The following is an 18,575-nucleotide window of genomic DNA, read 5'->3' as shown; positions in this document are numbered from 1 at the left end:
ATTCTCTAACCCCACTGTATTTTCCTTTGTGGACTTAATGATGCTGAAAATCTCTTTAATGTCTATCTAATCGGCTTCTATTATCCATTTCTCTATTCCATTTCACAAGAGAGAGACCACTTTTCTCTCTCTTCAAAGAAGGAAATCAGGACAAAGGTGCCTGCAGAAAACTGGTGTGGGGCCCCAACTCAGATCAGAAACATTCCAGATAGAGCCCTGTAGCTTTTTTTCTTCAAAAGAAGACAGCTTATGCCAGCTTTTGCTTTTCTTTTCTTTTAAAGGGTGAACAGCATAGTGTGTCACTTAGAGACCCTGCAACCTGGCTAGTTTTCAGGTATGCCTACATTAGAAAACAGCTTTCTTTGTTCTTTTGAATCCAGAGGAATTACATGCAATTTCCAACAACGCCTAGAAAAATATTTGTGACAACGCCTCAAAAATCTCTGTACCCAATTGCAGTGTATTTCAGTTTCTTAAGGAAAGGTATTCCTTAAAATTCCAGATCTTGCAGAGGCCTAAGTAAGATTTCCCCATTGTGTGGGTATACTTTTGGGGTGATAGCTAACATTAGAGTAGACCCATTGAAATTTGTGGTCTTAAGTCATTTAGGACACAGCATGATGTAGCTGAATATCACCGATAGATTCCCAATTGTTTTTGGTTATGTGTTTGTTTTCTTAGAGCTTGTGCCTGAGAATTATGGAGAGACTACATCTTTGTGCTTGTAGATGCTGTATCTGCTACTCTACCCTCTTCTTTTAACCCTGTTTCCCTTATTTATCTTTTTGGGCCTGAAAACCTTGCTTTGGGATATGTTCTTTTGTTTTGCATGACAGGAATATTTTAATATGAACTATGAATGCTGAGTAATTGTAGATGTGTCAACAATATTACCAGGGCTCGCTCTGGGTGGGCATCTCAAGTAGGATCCCAGATGTGAATGCCCCAATGTTTACAGGAAAACAAAGACAGACAGACAGACAGACACATCACCCAACTGACACAGTTCTTTCTCCTCTCCCCAAGTAATGTAACCTAATCATTGTAAGTATTGATAAACAAAGTCTATATTCTGACACAAAGTATAACTTATTTAGACGCTCAGTTAAAATTAATCTAACCTCATCTGATTGCAATTTTCTCATAAGTTCTGTGTGCCAAACATTTCCCAGCCAAAAGCTTCATAAGCAGCACTTGTTCCTATATACAACTTACTATTTCATATCTGCTTTCATTGGGCTTTGAGTGCTGGTGTTAGTCAGTTTTAAAACAATAACTTTAAAACTCATTACAAAAGAGACAACATAAACCTGATCAGAGTTTGTTAGTGTTGTTACTGATTTGTGGGGCTATTGTTTAAGAAATCTCCACTTCCCTTTTGAATTTTTTCTGTTTGTATGTTCTCCCAAGCTCTGAATTACTGCCAGTGATTAATTTGTGACAGAAATGTGGTAGGAACTATAATAAGGTATTCTGAAAAAACAACCAGTTCAACTGCAAAAATCAAAAGCAGCCCTACAATGAAAGGTCATCTAAATGGAAATGGACCATATACAAATAGGGAAGTTTTGTTTAGGTGCCAACTGGGAAGCTATTATTTTCCCCCAAGATGACATTAGAACACCCCCTTGAGCTCTATAATTGTAGATTAATGAAAATAAAATTGATGTTCTGTCTCTTACTGTTCAGTAGAGAGAAAGCATATGATCATGAACAAAGGCACATACCCCACTGAACTAAATAGCCAGACTAACTTCAATTGATTTGAACAGTCATGGATTACAAAAGCATTGCCTCCCACTTGTCCTTCTATACCCATCAAAAGCAGAAAGCAAAAGCGGAACTTCATTTCAGTGTCATAAGAATTGCAACTGATAGAAGAGAAAGTAAGGGAGATAAAGAATCTGCCAAGCAACCTTCTTCTATCTTCCTCACTAGCCACGTATCGTCATCTCTCAGTGCACTGAGGAATGGACTGCAATTTTGACTTTATGTTGCAGCATTTCTATTTCATGCCAAGAAAACTACCGTATCATGTTTTCTGGATTGACACATTTGCTTGAGGGGCGACACTTAGTGTTTGTTGTGGGACTTGCTGTATGCGGGTACTACCGGTAATTTGCAGGTGTTGTCCATTGTTATTTATTTATTTACTATTATGTATTACGGTAAATCAGTATTCAGCTCTACAAAAAGGGACACACGTGGCGCTGTGGTCTAAATCACTGAGCCTCTTGGGCTTGCCGATCAGAAGGTCGGCGGTTCGAATCCCCGCAGCGGAGTAAGCTCCCCCGTTGCTCTGTTCCATCTCCTGCCAACCTAGCAGTTCGAAAGCACGTCAGTGCAAGATAAATAGGTACCGCTGTGGCGGGAAGGTAAACAGTGTTTTTGTGTCCTCTGGTTTCTGTCATGGTGTTCCGTTGTGCCAGAAGTAGTTTAGTCATGCTGGCCACAGGAATCAGAAAGCTGTCTGTGGACAACCACTGGCTCCCTCAGCCTGAAAGCGAGATGAGCGCCACAACCCCATGGTTGCCTTTGACTGGACTTAACCATCCAGGGGTCCTTTACCTTACAATATAAAAAAGCCACATGCATAATAATAAAAAAAAACCGAACCAGTAACACATTTTAAAGGGCATCAGAAGTCAGTCAGCCAAAGGCCTAGTTAGAGAGGATATGCCTTCACCTGTCTGTTGAGCACAGTACAAGCATATAAGACAAATCGGGGGGGGGGGGGGAATAGGTGTGGGGCTGAGAGCTTGAGCAGGCCAAGGCTTAGTCCCACCATTATCCTAAACCAGAGGTAGGCAACCTAAGGCCCGGGGGCCAGATGCGGCCTAATTGTCTTCTCAATCCGGCCTGTGGATGGTCTGGGAATCAGCGTGTTTTTACATGAGTAAAAACATGAGTAGGATGTGTCCTTTAATTAAAATGCATCTCTGGGTTATTTGTGGAGCCTGCCTGGTGTTTTTACATGAGTAGAATGTGTGTTTTTATTTAAAATGCATCTGTGGGTTATTTGTGGGGCATAGGAATTTGTTCATTGTTTTTTCTTCAAAATATAGTCTGGCCCACCACATGGTCTGAGGGACGGTGGACTGGCCCATGGCTGAAAAAGGTTGCTGACCCGTCCTAAACTTTCAAGTACAGTGGTACCTCGGGTTACATATGCCTCAGGTTACTGACTCCGCTAACCTAGGAATAGTACCTCGGGTTAAGAACTTTGCTTCAGGATGAGAACAGAAATTGTTCTGCTCCGGCGCGGCAGCTAAAGTGGTGCTTCAGATTAAGAACAGTTTCAGGTTTAGAACGGAGCTCCAGAACGAATTAAGTACTTAACCTGAGGTACCACTTACAGGTAGGTAGCCGTGTTGGTCTGCCATAGTCAAAACAAAATAAAAAAATTCCTTCCAGTAGCTTTAAGGTGCTACTGGAAGGAATTTTTTTATTTTGTTTTGACTGAGGTACCACTGTACAGATTGAGAAGAAGGGGACGACAGAGGACGAGATGGTTGGACACGAGTCTGACTAAACTGCGGGAGGCAGTGGAAGACAGGAGTGCCTGGCGTGCTCTGGTCCAGGGGGTCACGAAGAGTCGGACACGACTAAACAACAGCAACACCCAAGACTGGATGCGGTGCAAGGACGGGCTTTCCACACGGCCTCCCAAATGGCCAGAGAGGAAAGCATAAGGCAAAAGCGACCGGCTGCCATCTAACAAGTCCCGCTCTCCCGCCCGCCTCAACCAATCCGCAACGCCCACCCGCCCTTCGCCGCAGTTGGCTCTCCCGGGGTGAAAGTCCCGCCCCTGGAAAGGGGCCGAAGCCTGTCAATCAAGCAGAGGAAGCCGAAAGAAAGCCAAGCTGGCCGATTTCCGCTGGTAAGGGGAGTTGGCGGGAAGGTGGCGCGTCAACCAGGGAGTGCGAACAAGCGGAAGGAGAGAGAGGAGGGGGTCAGTTCGTCGCGGGGGAGGGGCGAGCTCCCGAAAAGGACTGTGCGCATGCGCGGTCTCGTGTGGTGTTTTTTTCTTTTCTTCCCAGGCTCGTTATTGAGGCGGCGCGCGCAGCCCTTTCTGGTTGCTCCTGTCTCGTGCCAGGCTGCCGGCAGCGATTGTAGCAGCAAGAAGGTCTCATTCTGTCCTCCGTATACGAAACTTAAGGTGGGGGCGGGGAACGTGCTCATGAGCATGTGCAGAATACAGCCACTAATTTTATTGTAGGATTCCCTTCCCCCTTTGCCAGCTGGCCAGGAACAGCCAAGAAGTACAGTAACTGGCTTGCTGTTGCTGCTGCTATTGGCCCGTGAAAACAGAAAGGTTTCCTATGCAGAACTGCAAAGGTGAAACTTTGTCATTGGGTGGATAGGGGGGCAAGTTGCTCAGCTGGTGCAAAAATAGGCGATTCTGCATGATCCCCAGGTTCAGCTTTATTAGTCATTTAAGTGTTAGAAGCACCTTGTGGACTTCCATGCTTGTGTGCTACTTCAGAGAGACCCAAATCAGCAGGCATGGGATAAAATGAGAGTGCCTCGTGGGTCAGTAACTGGTTAAAGAGCAGCAAGCAGTTGGGATGAATGCGCATTTCTCGCAAGAGGGAGGCAGGATACCCCCAGAATCTCTCTTGGGACCAGTCTTTTTTAAAGTCTCCATAAATCACCTGAGGCGCCAGTCAAGTTCTGTGATGACAGTTCAGTATAGTGAGAACAGACTGTGAGGAGCTGGGAAAGGATCTCACCCAAGTGGTGAGCTCAAAATGGGAAGTGCAGTTCAATGTCAAGTGATACACAGAGAAGCGAAATACTGTATAACACTGTATATATGCTTATGGTGTCCGAACCCATCTGGTTTAAGAGCTTCTGCTCACTTATTGGATTGCAAACAAGCCCACACATCACTGAACATACAATCAGGGGCCCAGTCAGTGCACACTTGTCATTGATAGACCTTTTACAGTGTACTCTTGGCCATGCTTACTCCGATGTAATCCCAATGGTAAACAAGCACAGGATTGTGCTGCTAGGTTGATACAGTATGTGAAGTGTTTTTATTATTTTCTTCTAAACTATTAAAACGAAGTATTTTAGCATCTGATTCTGGGAGATCGTAATTAATTGTTGGTGTGTTACTTTTAATCCAGAAGTTGCATTGCAGATTCCTTTCCTCAAATAATGACCAGAATTCTTTATGCATTTTGTGAAGTTAGTGCTTGAATGGGAAATTTAACATACGCCCATATGTTCTTCAAAGGCTCATAGCTTAATTCTAAATTCTGAAGTCAGTTGGACTGGTACATTTTAAGGTACAGTAGATGAATGCTCTTAAAACTATTGAGGTGAATGTTGGTGGTAAGAACAATCCTGGGTCTAAATACCAACAATTTTAGTATTTATAGCCTTCGCAATGAAAATTACATCTGGAGAGACTATTATTATTCTTGTGCTACAACGGTAGTATGGTGTATGCTGTTAAATCACTATCATTTTTAACCCCAAAGGTATTAAAATTATTCTGCTGTATATCATTTGTAAACTGTTTGAATTCATTCAGTATGGCATGATTAATACTGTACTGTATGGATGAAACTCTTGGCTGGTTGTATTTTTTTATTTTTCCGTATGTCTTTAAAATATATTGTGTTTTTCACAAGACGCTTGAAAACGATCTTTAGTCTGCAACACTTTTTTATACAGGCTCGTGAATATAGTTAATGTGGTATGTTACATGGGGCAGATTTTAGTGGGAATGATGGCCCATAGAAATGGATTATAATTCCAATTAATTTAAGTGAAGTAAGTCATTCTGGTTCTGTGAACATATGCAGTTTTCAAGACAGGCCTTCCCAGTCATCATTTTTCTTTGGTCAGAGCAGCATTGGAAATGGGATACTTTCTGGAGGTATATCATCGCTTGCGCTAGAAAATAGTGTGTGAGAGAGAGAAAGAGAAAAAGAAAGAAAGAAAAATTGAATACTGCTTAATCCTTTCCTTCACAGCTCCCCCCATGTAAAAAACCCCAGCTTATTTTGCTTCCATCAGATTTCAGTTCACACCTAGAATTCTCCCAGGTGGAAAAGAGCCATGGTGGCAGTAGTGGGGAGATATAATTTAGAGGAGAAAATGAGTAAGGAAGAGGTTAAGTACTATTAACTCCTGGTTCCTTTTCATTTAAAGCACACACACACAAAACATAGGCATATAATGTATTGTTCACTCCTGAGTAGTGTCTTATTATTATGAAATACATATTAAGGAAAAATGAAATTTTGTCTCCCCTGTTGCAGTAGTCTTTTTTTCATTACATTGTGTGGTAGTAATATATACTACATATATACTACATATATACAAAGTAGACTGTATTTATTAACACGTCACATACAGTCATTTCCTTCCTCTGCAGGTGTTTATTTAATATTGGCAGTTCACAGTTCAGACCTAGCTAATTTATGCTCTTCATGAGGAACAAATTACAAATAATTGCTAGTAGGAAACAAGCAATTTGCAACTATGGTATAGAATTCTAATCAAAAAGTTGCCAATGTAAAATGTGTGCAAACACTTCTAAAATTGAGGCTCTGTATTCCCCCTCCCCCTGAGAAGTTTTGGAAATCTCAGTGTCAAATTCAAAACCTAATTATTTTGGGGAAACTTTTGTATGTGGTCATTTACTTTTTCTGTTATTTTCAATGTAATCTGATACATATCTACTTCAAACGAAGTAAAATAGCAGGTGGTATGTTCTTTGCTTTTGGAAATGTTAAGGAGCTTGTATCAGAGAACAAAATGGGCACATCAGGAAACTCCTGATTAATTATACCACGTAATGGGGTCTGCAGTTCAGCTCTACATGCTGAGTATTTGAGCATAATGGTTACTCCCTGATTTTTCTGATTCTATGGGAAATTGACAAGTTTTATTAAATAAACTGATTAAATAAAAAAAAAGCTCTCCAACATAATATATTATGACATCAGTATTGCTGAGTATGAAAAGGTTTCCCTCAGCATCTACATATTGTTATCCCTTTAAGCTAGACAGTTCTTGCAAATGGAAAATTCTGAGGGCTCGCAACAGGTGCTACAATGTGCTTGTAAAAGATAGTCTCTAGCAAAGGATCTGTGAAGAAGTCTGCAGTGTCGAATGGTCTATTGATATAAGAATCCCAGTGGTTTATTGTTATTATTATGTAGAGAATAAAGGCTTTCTGCCCCTCACCTCCCCATCTCATTGTTTCCTTTCAGCCCACTGTATCTCTGTGTTTCTTGCCCTTCATTTTACTAATTTTTACAGCCCACTCAGGAAGCTCAAAAATTAAAATGCAAGCTCATCACTATGTTGTAGATTCTCGTAATTAATCATAAATGTCTCCAATTACTGACTGTTTTCAGCAGAACCTTCTGAGGTAACATCATTTATTATTGATACCTTGTAGGAATAGAAATGATGCAGGAAGAACTTATGTACATTTTCTTACAACATTTGATTCCCACACAAACACACCTTTTTGCAAACTAATTGGAAATAGCTTCTGGGATGTTTGTCCATGTGTTTGGCCAGGGGACACTTCACTGACCTGTGAAATTTGGACTCATTGAAGTGTTGAAAACACCATGAACTAGGAGCACCATCCAGGTCATAATAGTAGAATGTGAAAATATGTAACATATTGGCTGATGATAGCCTAAACCCCTAGTTTTATGTTGACAATGGACAACTCTCCTTGATTTCCACAAGTAGGCAGCTATATTGGTTGCTATCCTAAGGAACTCCTCATTCAAGATGAGGAAGTGACCTTTAAGGCTAGGTGTGTTTTGCTTGTTTGCTTTCTTATAGTAATCTTGCAAGGAATTAAAAAGGTTTCTTCTCTTTAACTGAAATGCTTTTTTGTATAGGCTGCAGCTGGGGCTTTTGGTAATGTTCACTGAATGTTATTCTGTTAGGGTTATTTAAATTGACTGTTTTTATTGTAATTTGAATTATATGCTTTAATGTTTCTTTTTAATGTAAGCCACTTTGGGAAGTCATGAAAGGCAAATAACTGAAATACATAAAAAGTAGAAGTGAACACTACAATTTATTTATAACAGAAAAAATGAGTTAACTATATAATAGTTATTAACTGTTATGGCGCATTAGTTGTTTCATTCATCCTATAATTGTGAACATTCATAGAATAGTATGTTGTTATGCTGCAATGCTTTCTCAATTACTTGCGTGGAAGCCCCACTAATCTCTATGGAACCTCTGAGTAAATATGTATAGGATTGAATTGTAAGAGTCCTTGAAGAATATTGTTCAATGTGTACATGTAAACCAAGACATCATGGGCATTCTTTAACAACAACAACTTTTTAAATGGCATACACTTAATGCATTATATATATTTTTAAAGTGTAAAATTCTACAGTGTTTGAATGGTAGTTTCTGAATGTGTTCCAGCTGCCTCTGATGAAGAAGTGTTCTACGTGCATTAAGCTGGAGTGTGTTTGTAAATAAACAGACATTTTCTTCCAAACCTTTTAAGGATTGCTTCCTTGCTATTTTGGTGGTGGGTGAGCCCCAGTGCTAAGAAGCAGAAGCCTGTGACCAAATGTGGAAGGATGAAGGCTTGCCTCATAGTGGAGTGAGGCATTGTGAACTGTGGCAATTCATATTCCTGAATGACTCCTAATTTGAACTTTGACTCAATCACTAGTTCAGTGCCATTGTTTTTTAGGGTAGTAATTATGCTGCTGATGATTTTGTGTTTGGAAGTTCGCAGTTCAGGAATGCTGTTGGGCATGATGTGGTGGTCCAGGGCTCCTTCTTAACCAGATTCAGCTGGTTCACCTGTGTGAAGAGAATGGACCTTCCTTCAGTTACCCATGTAATGTTCAAGCTGGAGTACTGCAATGCTGTCCATGGTTTTGGAACTTCATCTGGTACAAAATTCAGCCTTCAGGTTGTTTGTTGGAGCCAGGCAGTTGAAGCAACGTATGTTGTACCACTGTGTTTCTGGTCCCAAATTTAAAACGCTTGTGATGACCTTTGAAGCACTGAATATTTTAAAACCAGATTATTTTAGCATTCCCTGCACCCCTATCAACTTACATGTGCCTTAAGATTCACTTCAGAATCCCTGCTTTTTAGGTTCTCGCCTTGAAAGGCAAGTTAGTGGGCTCACGGAACAGGATCTTCTCTATGGTGTCTCCACAGCCATGGAACTTGATTGCATGTGTAGTTAGGTTGGCTCAGTTTTTTTTTTTTTTAGTTGTCCGAATGATCTCCCTGTCCCTAGTTTAGCAAACTGAGAATGGGTGTCAGACTTGTGTGTACATATCTTTACCTAGTCTCCTCACCTTGAGTGCTGGCTTCACTCCAGGACTGCTTCCTGTTCTTTCTGTACAGGCCATGTTGCTTTATGAACAAGGATGTAAACTAGGAGGAAACTATGGCTTAAAAGCTGACTGAGTACCCAGTTAGTAAAACCAATGTTCTCTGGTTTGGATATATTGGGAATTCTGACTTAAACAGACCTTATTTGAAGGTGGTGTGTTGGGTGTGTGCTGGTCTACTCATACTTGTGTTGCTTAAATGGTAAATAATCTGGAATTGTAAGGAATATTTAAACTTTATACAATCTAGTCAGTCATATTTAAATCTGACAGACTTCATAGGCATAGTACTAGCATATAAAGCTCCCCCTTTTAATTTCAACTGTTCCTGTGCTATATATCAAACTGGACTTTGTAAATAGTGTACCATGTTTTAATCTATGGTTGCACATTTCACAGTCTCCAGTTTTAACAGTTCACTTTGTTGTGTTAATAAATGTCCTTGAAAATGCAGCTGTGCTCAGGGTCAAACTAGATAAGGCAGAGCAGCCATCCACGCATCTGCTCCATTTGCACAATAAAGTTGAAGAATCTTCTTTGCCGTAAAATGCCTGTGGGGGAGCAAAACTCACTCCTCCACCTTACCTGCGTGTTCCACCAGAAGTGATCTCAGCTTAAAAGTGCAATAGTTTAAGAGAGCAGGGTGATGAGTTTGGCTTTCGTCCCTCATACGGTCCTTTTCATGTGAAGAATAGGTCCTTACCCAGCTCTGCTTTATGTATGAACAGGGCAGACACTGAGATACATGGCTGCCTTGTCACATCTTGTTTGGCCTTCAGATTCAGGGTGGAGTGTGGGTTTTGGTCCAGATAAAAGACTTCAGCGTGCAAGAACTTGCAAATGGGAGATGTATGTAAGGTACAGATGGCTGGCATGTGGCCCTCTAGATGTTCTTTGACTCCAGCTCTTATCAACCCAGACTGACAGGGGTAGTGATCAAGGGTTGTTGACTTCTAGTCCAGCTACATTGAGAGGGGCACAGGCTCACACCCCTGCTATAAGGCATGCTGTGCTTGTGGCAGTCCTTCGTAGGATTTCTAGAGCCATGTGGGTACATAAGTTTATGTACTTAGTGAGCAGAGTCGGCTATTTTTAGCAAGAGACATTTCTTTCATTTTCATTGTCATTGCAGACACATTATTGATGCGCTGCAACGATCAAAGAGAATTAAGTATTTCCAAATCATTGCTTTGAAGCAGTAAACCTTACAGCTGTGTGCCTTCCTCCTTTCTGATGCTGTACTTGTGCATCTTGATTTTGAAATAAAATAATCTCTGTTCTTAAAATAGATTTCCTGAGGGTTGGTTTGTATCTGGAATTCCAAATACCCCATTTTTACTAGAAGCCTTTGTAAGAGAAGTTCAAACCCTGGGTTTCAAGTTAATGCTTACGGGCAGATCTCTGTATCCTCTTTGTATGATAACTGCACTACAAATAAACCAAAAACAGTTTGTAAGCAGTGTGGCAAGAAACTGCTTTCAGCATTTGAAAGTACAACAGCTATTTGAAAATTAAGTAGTTCAGGTCATGAGCTTTGAAATGATTCCTGACTGGGCCTGCAAATTCTTACTTGTCCCTCTTGCCATGGTGAGACGTCAGCGAAGCTCTGGTGAGCAAGATGAATCCTTAAACCAGAGTGGGAAGAATGACTCTTGCCCCTTCCCCAGCCACAAATGTAGACGGAAGCCTGCTTTTTAGCTCTGTGCTTGTTGGGTGCAAACAGAGAGCCATTTTTAAAAACTTCTCTGGCTCTGAGCTAGAGTTGAACAGGGTAGAATTGGGAGTTCCAGTTGCCTGGTAGAAGCTTTCACTGCCCCTTTCTGAGCTGGAGGGGTAGCTATATAGCTGTGAACAGCCTCCTGCAGATTGTTCTATAAAAAGGCTTTAGAATAGAAGCAGCAACCCATCAGGTCATTTTTTTCTTTTTAAAGAAAGCAACTTCCTTTTAAATATTATGAAGAACTTTCTAACAGTAAGAGCTGTTCAACAGACTCCCACGAGAGATGGTGGATTTTCCTTCCTTGGAATTTTTTCAGCAGAGGTTGGAAGGCACCAGCCATGTACATAGGATTTCATTAAGATTCCTGCATGGCAGGGGGCTGGACTAGATGACCCCCAGGATCCCTTCAACTCTACAGTTCTCTGATTCCAGAAGGTACAGAGACCTGGAAGATGGTTTCACAATATCTTTTATTTGAGTAAGGGTTAAAAAAAAAAAATAGATGCTAATGATTTCCACTTAAATCAGGACTGGCTACTTGAAAGTCAGATATTGGACACATAAATCTGAAATATTGATGCTGTGGCTGCTTTGTCTCCTACTGTTATCTCACTGGTTCCTTTGCCAGGCCTTCCATTCACATCACATAGGTTCTTCCACATTGAAAGAATGATTTCTTACAACTGTGGAGCAAGTATTATGTGGCACCTGCAACCGGTTCAGTTCTGCAGATGGAAACAGTCAACTGGGAATATACAGGGTAGGCAATCCCATAAGTAAACATGTCTCAAACTTTTAAAGGCTTTATGTACTAATAGGAACACCTTGAACTTGGCCCAGTAGCAAATTTGCAACCAGTGGAGATCTCTCAGCAAAGGCGTTCTGTGCTGACTGGGTCCCACTAACTGCAGCTTCTGGATCAAGTGCAATGATCAAGTGCAAGCAGCTGTTGACTCTCTGGCCTACTCCCAGAAGTCTCTGCATAGGCTTCCTCAATGCAGACATTCATGCTCAGCCTGTGGGTGTCAGGAAATGGAGTAAAGGAGCTGTGTGACATTAGGCATGCTAAGAACAAAAGCACAACCCTATGCCCAGTGAAGCCTTCATGAGGGTATTTGAAGGGAGATATGCTCTCCTTTTTCTCCCTTTCCCACTTATACACAAGTTTCTTGACCAGCTGCCCTCTACTTTTCTTTCTCTCTTTCTCTATTCACACCCCACCCCCTAATATACATGTGTCTCTTGCCCTGCTTTTCCTCTCCTTCATTTTCCGTGATACAGTTACTGACTTGTCTACTCAACAAGGGGCAGTTAATGAGGAACAAATTCAGCGAGGTCTGTTCAGTGACTAAACTTTGTATGCAGAGTTTATTTCAGGGTGCTGTAAGTGTCTTTGGAAAGGTGCAAATTGGCTCTTATGTTGGCAGCTTGAAAGAGCTTCGCTTTTCTTTAAGCAAAGGGGTCTGTTTTCTGGACCTTTGTTAATGGCCCCCTAATGTACACTGTTTGCTGTTACAGTCACAAAGTAAAACCTGCTGCTTCCCAGCATCCTGTATTCTTAATTAGATTTCCATTAATTTTCTCTGTGAGAGATAAAGTGTGTACATTCACTTATTTATTGAGTGTTGTGGTGGTAGGTTTTTTTGGATGAGTGCAGTCATAGCAAATACATTGAGAACAAAGTATTTGGATTCATTGGGACTGTTGGGTGCAGGGCATATGAATATCTTGTTTTTATACAGTGTGACTTATGGTAACTTGCATGCTCCAGTCATCCAGGCAGTCAGTATTTCTTCTCCATTTATCATGGTTCTCTCTTTTTTCTGATGTAATGTAGCCAAAACACCCACCACCTTTGCAGAAGAAAGAGGTAAAGGCTGCCTTGATGAACCCCAAAGTTTGCAGAAGTACAAAAAAAAAAAATCTTAAGAAATAAACCCCAAGAGGGGAAACCGCCCCCCCCCCCCCCAGAGTCCAATGCAAACTGCCTGGGGATTGGTGGAATGGAAAACCAGATCGGAATCGAGTGGTCAGAATACTGAAGAACAGCACTCCACACTGTAACATTTTGTAGTGACCCCACTCTGCTAGTGATAAAATTTACAGACAGCCAAGCACCTATCAACAGGTTCTGGTCATAGGTAGGCCAGAGAGCCAACAGCCCCTAAATTCACTTTGGCCTCTGGCTTGGTATCCCATTTCTGAGGGATGAACCATCAAAATTTTAAGTTGTGACTGCTACATGGAAGCTGCTCAAAATCTATATACTGGCATTACCGCTTGGTGACCTTTTTAATATGCGAGACCCACCCTCAACACAATTTGCCACGATTGTGTGGGGAGTCACTACTTGAGCAACAGGAAGAGTTAGGTTTGAAAGGCATAAATAGCTCAAAGAGTCTGAAGCAGAAGCATTTGGAGTTCATTCTCATATAGACAGAATAACAGGTCTGATATAATGTCACAAATATTTGTTGTTTCGAAGCGACAAACTATTTGGAGTTCAGATGAATGTTTGCAGGACAAAGGCTGAGAGAGGAGCAGACTCAATCTGAGTTATGAACGTTAAAACATCCAGAGCTGCTTGTCTGCCCTCACAGGTTTTAATCTCTTTTCAGATTATACAGAGAAGTCACAGAATTGAAAACACTTGTCTTGAGGCCTTAGGGCCGAGCTGACAACGTGAGACAAGGGTGACCACATTTCCTGAGTCAGCTTCTGTTTTCAAAACAAAACGAGTATAGGATGGAGAAACCATTGCACATTGAAAGGGCTGTGCAGATATAACAAGCCCTGTGGTCCTGATGAAAATTCTCCTAAATTGTTGAAGCTCCTGTTCTCCCAGGGGAACAGCCACTGTGCAAAAATGACAGCTTTTTTCTTGGAGTAACTCAGCAGTCTTAATGCATAATTGTAGTTACGCTGTAATGGAAATAGATGCTGTTGTTTATCACATGATGAGCTAGACATGTAGCACTGGCAAAGTGAGAGCATTCCATATTGATGAAGGTCCTATCAGTGCAGAGGACAATGATAATGAATAGGAAAAGTGCTGATACCCAACACAGCCATGTGTGTATGCAGTATTTTTCTGAAACATTTGCATACAAGATTTTGACTTCATTGTATTTTCTTCATGATTTGATCCACTCTGAAGATCCTATGGGACAATATAGTGGGGGGAGAAGACATAGATTTCAAAACTAAATAAATCTGGTGTAGCTATAGTATAGTCCTCCCCAGGGCTCCTATTTATTTCAATATAGATGTAGATTTCAGCATTAGTACTTAGGATATTCATTCATTGTTAATCTACTATAATGTTTCAGTGGGTTGCTTTTTTAAAAATAGAATGATGATTCATTGTTCATTTTGAGAAAAAGTTTCAGAAGGCTGTTAGCTGTATGAGCTAATATAATTGCTATTTCTCCCCTCACCCCTTTAGGGTGTGTTGCTGCAGAAGATTGCTTGCCTAGATGAAGCATCTGACACCCCTCACCCTTCTTGCCTGTGGCTCTTTTAACCCCATAACAAACATGCATATGCGTCTATTTGAACTAGCAAGAGATCACCTTCATCAAACAGGTCAGTGTGCAGAATTGGAATGTGGAACCATTGGAATCTCGGAAAATTGGCAACATTTCACATCATTGCAACACATTTTTATTCCTGTTAATTAAAGTTCAAGACTTAGATATTTCACAGCATGCTGAACAGAATTTTTGCACCTTTATCACCTCTTAAAATAAGACTCAAAATATGGAGATATAAAATGGGATTTTCACACCACAACGGTGAAGTTATGTCAGCTGTTTAGTAGAATAGTTGCAGATTTAAACTTATTTAAAGGGGCCTTACTCCCCCTGCCCCATTTTTCTCGAGGAGCAAAGAAACACTTTATATATGCATGATAGTCTTACAATTTAGTCTAAAGATTTACAGTTTACACTAGGGGAAAATGGGGAAGGGGGTCATATTCACCAAGGTGCAGAACTGCTTCTTCAAAACAGAACTTGCAAAAGAGCTATGTTTCAGCAGCTTTGGTGTTTCATTCAAATGACCAGGATAGCTCTCTGGATCATCTAACTCATGTTCATTCAGGCACCAGCAAAGCCTCAAGGTAGGGATAAGTAGGTAGCTATTTATTTAAAGGCTCAGAATCATTGACAGATGGAGTGTTGGACATGGATGCTTGGAAAGCATCAAGAAACAATTCAGGAGCATTTAGCAGATTGCAGATTTCCAATGCTTGGGTGAAGCAAAAATACCAGAGCAATATTAGTACATCATAACACTTGCATAAGCAAGTTACAGAACCAGAACTCAAATACAGTTTCAATGACCAGTGACAAGGCAAGCTGTGAATATTGATATTTGGCCCAATTTACCCTTGCAGTGCTACAATGCAAAAGAGAAAAATGGGAAGGGATCTATTAGTAGAAGCCAATGATTTTTAGTAGAAAATTGGGGAGGTACTTCCTCAGCATCAAGCTTGCTAAAGTGAGTGAAGTGGTTGACAGACTTCATCCAACTGAGAGAAGGAAAAGAGAGGTTAGCAAATTTTAACAATAACTGGCTTCTGTTTTTTCTTTTGTGAATTTAAGGTATAATCTTAGAACTGACAAATATTGAAACTTTCCCCTGCTTTAAAGAGATCCCTGCTGTTACATTTTCATAGATGTGACCAAGCAGTTATATTTTTCTATATTTTTTTCAGGTTATTATCCAACCCATAGTAATTGGATCTCTAACAACTGCAGTCTCTAACAATTATGTTCTCTTCAATTACACATAATGTTTGAACTGTATAGGCTATTAATGGTGTATGGTTTTGTATAGGTCTGAGTTTAGCTTTCTGGTAAGTTGTTTTAAGGGAAACGGAGACAATTAGCCTGCAAAACTGGTGAAATGATGACAGCTGTAAAATAAATGAATGTTGCTGAGCAAAACAAGAGGAACAGAAAGCCATCCCTGCCCTTATGAAGGACATTTAGAACCAAACTAGACATGAGTATGTGTGTTTTGTTTAGGTAAATGGCATCACAGGGAAGCCTGATCAACCTCCAGCCTGTGTGTGGCAGTGAGGAGCATTTTAAGACTTTCCCTCTCACAGTCCTGACAAAAAAAATCCCCTTTCTGAAGCTATTTGCATTTTAGGGAAGCCTCCAGTGACACCATTGGTACTGAGGCCCAAGGCTTAAAGCCTAGGCTGCTATTTATATAATGAACAAATAGGCATAAGTGCACATTAATTGCTCGTGTATTCAATTAATGTTACATCTAGTTTGGCCCTTGGTTGATCAGGAGGCTTTGGCTGTGGCCCTCTGACCCTGCATATTTGAAAGCACACAGGAACTGGTCCTGGTAATGGCACCCTGGCATCTGTGGGGATGTGCACTGTGTGGAGCTGCTTAGGCCCACATTGCTTTCTTCAGTGTCTTGGCTGTAAAAACAGACACTGTTCTTTGCTCAAGACAGGTTCTTAAATTCCCCTAAATGAAGACACTTCCTTGTAACAAAAAGAGCTCTGGTCATCAAGTCAGAATCCATGCGTTGGTTCCAGAGCACATTAGTTGTACTTGAGTCTCATTAACATTGTTAATGCCTTACTTTTCCCAATTATTTCAATTGGCCTTTGTGCAATTAACTTGGTCTGCATCAAATCCAGCAAACCCATTTTCACAGTATTCCAACTAATTCTTGAAATCCATTTCTTCATGGTTTAGAGTGTAAACAGCTATGAATATAAGGGACACAATAAGTATTATAAACAGATTCTGTGAGCGCAATGCCCGTACATTGCAAGTTTTTATAGGGATCAATAGAGCAATATTCCAGCACCAGTTCAGTGCCACCTGTTTCACTTGCACATGCACAGGCATACAAGTAGGCAAAATGATGGGACATTAGAGGGCATGTCTCTGGTACTCCCATGTATCCCTTCCCCTCCACTCAGTACAAGTGAGTCTATTGAACCCTATTGAATCCCTAATTGTGCAAATATGAACTTGTAGTGTTGGGGATCGGGCCCACCCCTTTAGGAGTTTCCTTTGGTAACTTTTTATACATTTGTTGGTGTCTCAGCACAAACTCTTTCTTTTCCTTTTCCTTTTTGCCATTCCAAGCACAGCATCCTATTCATCCCTGCCAAGCAACTTTGGCTGTGTATGTTAAGTGAATTTCTCTCTCCTCTATTCACACCAGTGGGCAAATTTTATGAAGTCACTTCCTAAATACAATGGATGTGACTATACACCAGTGAATAGCTATGAGAGCAATGCACCCCTTTGTATTTTATTAGTACTCATGTGAAACCTTATTTAACTTTTCATGCCTTGTCATGCATGGCTAGATATTTCGTCTCATAATGCGATTCAATTCCTTGTTCTACAAGTGCCTTTTAGTACCGTGCTGATGGTGCCAAATATCTTTTTTGCAATCTGTTAGTGCTAATGCTCTCAGATGCTCATGTTCCTCTGTGCTCTTATTATCTTCCATTGCTTCCTACAATTTAAAGAAGGTCAGAAATGATCTATATTTTCTATGTATTTTACCTTTAATGAAATCTTTTTTATAGAATGCTTCAGTCTACATAATGAAAGGAATGTAAGATGTCGGCCTGAGGGAAGATGAAAAATACAAGACCACTCACCTAGTGCTCTGGGTTAGATAATAACAACATATGTGGTTTTATTTCTCTTCTTTCTTGAATTTGTTCATTTTTGTCCACCAGTGGAGCAGGAGGCCAGTGTATAAAAAAAGCATCAGATTGTGGGCTTAGGTGAACCTTTTGTATAATCCTTATCTACCCATAAGCAGGCTCTTCTTGGCTAAGATGAATATTGGAGATGTATACCATATTAACATTTGGCAGGCAGTTATTAGAAACAAACTGCTGGACTAGATGGATCTTTTGTTCTGAACTAGAAGGATTTGAGAAGAGTCAAGGAAAGATGAGAAAAATGTAAACCAGCAGCGGACTTGGTCTCTAACATTAGGAAGATATGATACTCGCAAACACCATGTTAGGCATTGTGCCATTTAACTCAGTATTGCCTACACATCACTAGCAGAGGTTCTCTATGGTTTAAGATGGCTCCCTTTCCCAACCTGAGCTGAAGATTCCAGTGATTGAACCTGGAACCTTTTGCATCAAAACAAGGGCTCTACCACTGAGCTTACAGCTCTCCCCTCTAATATTAGCTGCTAGATCTCCCATGCTGCTTGCTACTCCTTCACTGAAAATAACGGATATCCAATTTTGCCTGTTCTACTAAATCTAATGAACTTGCAAATGAACATGTGTAGCAGTCAAATCAACACATCCCATGGTTTTGCCACCTGTTTGGCAGATATGCTTTAATAAATCTAAGAACAATGTGCTGATGGTTTAAAATTCCCATTCAGACCAAGAATCTGTAATGTTGGTGGCTTGTATTATAATAATATGAAGCTTGCTCTGTCATTTTCTCATTATTTTCTTTTCT

At 40.6% G+C, this 18,575-nt stretch overlaps 1 protein-coding gene and 1 long non-coding RNA gene across 7 annotated transcripts in view; one reads left to right on the top strand and one right to left on the bottom strand.

Annotated features, from left to right (window-relative positions):
* Positions 1 to 3,753, bottom strand: part of LOC309341816 — a 136,681-nt gene extending 132,928 nt beyond the window's left edge. Inside the window, exon 1 of the long non-coding RNA XR_014156557.1 lies at positions 3,623 to 3,753. This is a non-coding gene — a long non-coding RNA (uncharacterized lncRNA). The remainder of the gene's footprint in view (positions 1 to 3,622) is intronic.
* A 10-nt stretch (positions 3,754 to 3,763) lies between these two features.
* NMNAT3 (nicotinamide nucleotide adenylyltransferase 3) overlaps positions 3,764 to 18,575 on the top strand; it is a 36,020-nt gene continuing 21,208 nt past the window's right edge. The window contains exons 1-3 of one of the 6 annotated variants that reach the window (XM_081861655.1): positions 4,044 to 4,338; positions 13,707 to 13,824; positions 14,532 to 14,673. In XM_081861655.1, the coding sequence (XP_081717781.1) occupies positions 14,565 to 14,673 (109 nt within the window). In that variant the 5' untranslated portion in view covers positions 4,044 to 4,338; positions 13,707 to 13,824; positions 14,532 to 14,564. Of the gene's footprint in view, positions 3,881 to 4,041; positions 4,339 to 13,706; positions 13,827 to 14,531; positions 14,674 to 18,575 lie in introns of those variants that run through there. The other 5 variants (XM_081861659.1, XM_081861657.1, XM_081861658.1 and 2 more) reach the window with 5 other exon arrangements.

This window comes from Podarcis erhardii (assembly GCF_964252035.2).
Source record: "Podarcis erhardii genome assembly, chromosome: 5".
NCBI classification, from domain to species: domain Eukaryota; kingdom Metazoa; phylum Chordata; class Lepidosauria; order Squamata; family Lacertidae; genus Podarcis; species Podarcis erhardii.
The sequence above is the reverse complement of the archived record's forward strand: the minus strand, read 5'-3'. Positions and strand labels throughout refer to the sequence as shown.